This window comes from Uranotaenia lowii, chromosome 3 (genome assembly GCF_029784155.1).
Source record: "Uranotaenia lowii strain MFRU-FL chromosome 3, ASM2978415v1, whole genome shotgun sequence".
Classification (NCBI taxonomy): Eukaryota; Metazoa; Arthropoda; class Insecta; order Diptera; family Culicidae; genus Uranotaenia; species Uranotaenia lowii.
Genome location: NC_073693.1, coordinates 16,186,218 through 16,189,788, shown reverse-complemented (window position 1 = coordinate 16,189,788; position 3,571 = coordinate 16,186,218). Strand labels below are relative to the sequence as shown.

The window sequence follows — 3,571 nt, the reverse complement described above, 5'->3', positions numbered from 1 at the left end:
AATAGATGCGTTATTCGAAAACAACAAACTTTGAAAAATTATAATAATGAATAAATAATTGCATTTAAAAAAATAGTCCTGTACAGTGATGTCAACACTGCAGATTTTGTCTGGATCGTCCAGACTTTTTGAAATTTAGCCATACATTTTTTGAGGTTTCCAGACTTCCAGACAATTCGATAATTTTGGGTTTAGATACAAAATGTTCTACAAAACTATGAAAATTCTAAATGGTCATGATGAAATATGGCAGGAAATGATAAGAATTTATACATTAGGATTTCAAAAGTTTAGAAAGCTATTGATAACGGGGAATGCTTCGAAGTTATATGTTAAATTGAGACATATGCAGAGCAGGTACAAATAGTAACAGAAACATATGATTAACAAATGGTTATAGGCTACCTGCAACATTGAGATATGGCGACCAAAAAAAACAAAAAGGTCACCTTCAAGACTTATCCAATACAAAAATTCTAAATTTTCCACAGTTTTTCGAAAAAAAGTTGACAACTCTGGCCCTGTAGTTAAATTTGCGAAAAAAAAATATACTAGGCATAATCATCATTTCAAGTTCAAAACCATCATTTGAATGCCTGCGGTACGTTTAGTATTAAGATTGCTTGTTGTTTCCAACTGAAATATCGCACTTTTGATATCTATTTGATCCGAAATTTATCAACCCTCCCACAGAAACGAAATTAGGGGAATAAGGAGCTCATCATAATAACCATTATCATCGCCGGACTGAATCGCCATACGAATATTTTCCTGCTCTAATTCGCTATATAAATGGACCTATGTTTGATGCTTTAATTCTATTCGACAGTGGCACGCAGACGGAAAAAGGAAGGACGACCACGCCGCCAGAGGACAACGTTCAGCAGTGAGCAGACACTCCGACTCGAAGTTGAGTTCCATAGAAACGAGTACATCTCCCGGGGCAGACGTTTCGAGCTGGCCGAGATTTTGAAACTGTCAGAGACGCAGATAAAAATCTGGTTTCAAAATCGTCGAGCGAAGGACAAAAGAATAGAAAAAGCCCAGATTGACCAACAGTACAGGTGAGCGTTTTAACGAGAGAAAAAACGGTTGCAGGAAAAATATGATTTCGTATTGATATTTTCAGAGCCTTCGCCGCAGTAAACGGATTGTTTAGCCCATTCAATGCACATTATCCACAAGTGATTACTTCGAGTATGACGACGATATCAGCAACCGCGAGCCACCACTCCAATTCGATGTATGATCAGTTGAATGCCGCACCTGTAGGTGACCCGAGGCTTCCAAAGTAGTTGCTCGAAAAGAAAAACCAACATCACTAACTAGTCCTATTTGATCATGTTTTTTAAATAACTTTTACTCACATGAAATACAATTTATTGAGATCGAGATCGATCTCTGGTTGGGAACTTTTGTACAGTAACCTCCGAAGAAGGATTCAATCACAATTCCATTTACTGGGACAGCAATGCGGTTATTAAAATTCTCACCTGGCTACGAATCACCCTACCAAATTAATGACTTTATTTAGTTTGCTGATTAATTGGGCTACGCTTGAATGTGAAATAGGTGCCATATTAAATCGGCTGATGTGTAGTAGGTTCACACAATGACGTATGATTTGGTAGCACAATAAGTTTTTTTTTTTAAATATTTATATTACATTATAACATTAAATTAGGTGTTCAGTTCAATAATGAACTGTCCAGAGTCCTAAAGTTTACTAATCACTAAAATTTATTTATTCGACTTAAATTTGCTGAGCGCTATCAAGTATTTTTATGTAACTGAACAATGTCTGCAATGTCAAAAATAATTTAAACTTACAATTAAAAACTAAAACTATCCTAAAATTAAACTATTTATAGAGAGAACGAATCTCTGCGATGGAAGACTTCATCGATTAGCCTCTGAAGTTGGAGATGATGTTTTTGGCTATCTCTTCGATAGATTCAATGCCCGCAATCCGGTGAAGATCTTCGGTGCTGTGCCAAGGTGGAAGCCGCAAAATCATTTTCAGAACCTTGTTCTGAATCCTCCGGATGGCTTTCTTCCTCGTCGCGCAGCAGCTAGACCAAATCGGAACTGCATACATTATCGCGGGTCGGAACACGTGTTTATAGATAAACATCTTATTTCGCAAACACAACTTGGATTTCCTGTTGATGAGAGAATAAAGAGATTTAGTGTATTTATTACATTTAGATTGAATATCTTCAATGTGATTTTTAAAAGTAAGATTCCGATCAAGTGTGAGTCCCAAGTACTTCACGTGATCAGACCATTCTAATGAAACTCCATTAAAAATTATGGAATGATTTACATTAGGTTTTAAAAATTCAGCTCTTGGCTTATGGGGAAATAAGAAAGTTGGGTTTTGGAAGCGTTAGGAGACATTTTCCACATTTTCAAGTACCGTAAAACGGGGTAACTTTGATCACCGGGGTAAATTTGACCAACAATAAACTTTTCCACATGATCATCAATAACTCAGTCTTTTGTTTGAATTTTTGAAAATTATTTTCTACGTTTGAAAGCCTATTAATTGAGTATCAAATAGGCAAAATTTTGTTCGTATTTGAAATTTTTTTCTGTTAAAAAATATAATTTCAAAATCTTAAAATATCTATTTTTGCAAGGCTCGCAAACAAACAGCTCTTCTGATGATACCAAAAAGGTTGTTGGATGTGAAAGAACTATTTTTTTCTTTGTATATGAACAGTTAGAGTGCAATTTTTATAGTCATTTAATGATAAATTTTTGATATTTAAAAAATAAGGACATTTTCCAAGAGTAAGCCCGTATTGGACAAATGGATAAGAACCCAATCAAATCGTTAACTTTGAAGGAAAAATGAAAATGGAAATAGTGGGAGGGCCTAGGGGAATGTGTGAAGGTAAAATTTCATTTGTATTTTGAAGATCAAACTATTTAGCAATTATAATTATTTTTGCCCCTAAATGTAGGCAGCATCATAGTTTTTTTTTCGATTATAAATATTTTTAAAACAAAACGTTAAAAATCAAGGTTAAATTGATAAACTAGAATTTTTAAATATTATGAAGGTGTTTTGTATCCTTTATGATCAACAAAACTCGTTAAAACCGTCAGAATAGAGACTGATCAATGTCACCCCAAAGCATCAAATTCTAAAAAGATACGAAAATGATTTTTAAATCAAATTTGAAGAGGTCTCATAAATTTCTGAATCCATGTTTTATGTTCATAGTAGTTCAGTACTGGTTTTAAAAATATAAATCATGCCAAATTCCCCTTAGAAAAAATAATCGAAATATATTGAAAAAAGTGATCAATATTACCCCGGATTACGGTACTATAAAGCCGCCCCCACTTACCCCAGGTAGGGTTTGGAGACAACATTTTAGATTTTCGAAAATAAACTCATTTTTCTTAATTTTTAATCGTCGTTTCTTTTGCAAACTGGTTGTTTCTAATGTAAGGATTGTTTCAATGTAGAGTTTTTCGTCAAGAGCCAGCTACCGTGAAAGCATCAATGGCCGCGCACTTTCAACTTTAATCATTATTTTCTCCGGAATTCAACAACGAA

The 3,571-nt window shown here is 34.3% G+C and overlaps 1 protein-coding gene across 1 annotated transcript in view; it reads left to right on the top strand.

Moving 5' to 3' along the window:
• LOC129752001 (homeobox protein rough-like) overlaps nucleotides 1-1,356 on the top strand; it is a 20,960-nt gene extending 19,604 nt beyond the window's left edge. The window contains exons 2-3 of the mRNA XM_055747792.1: nucleotides 830-1,064; nucleotides 1,130-1,356. Coding sequence (XP_055603767.1) covers nucleotides 830-1,064; nucleotides 1,130-1,295 — 401 coding nt within the window. The 3' untranslated portion in view covers nucleotides 1,296-1,356. The remainder of the gene's footprint in view (nucleotides 1-829; nucleotides 1,065-1,129) is intronic.
• Nucleotides 1,357-3,571: the final 2,215 nt, after the last annotated feature.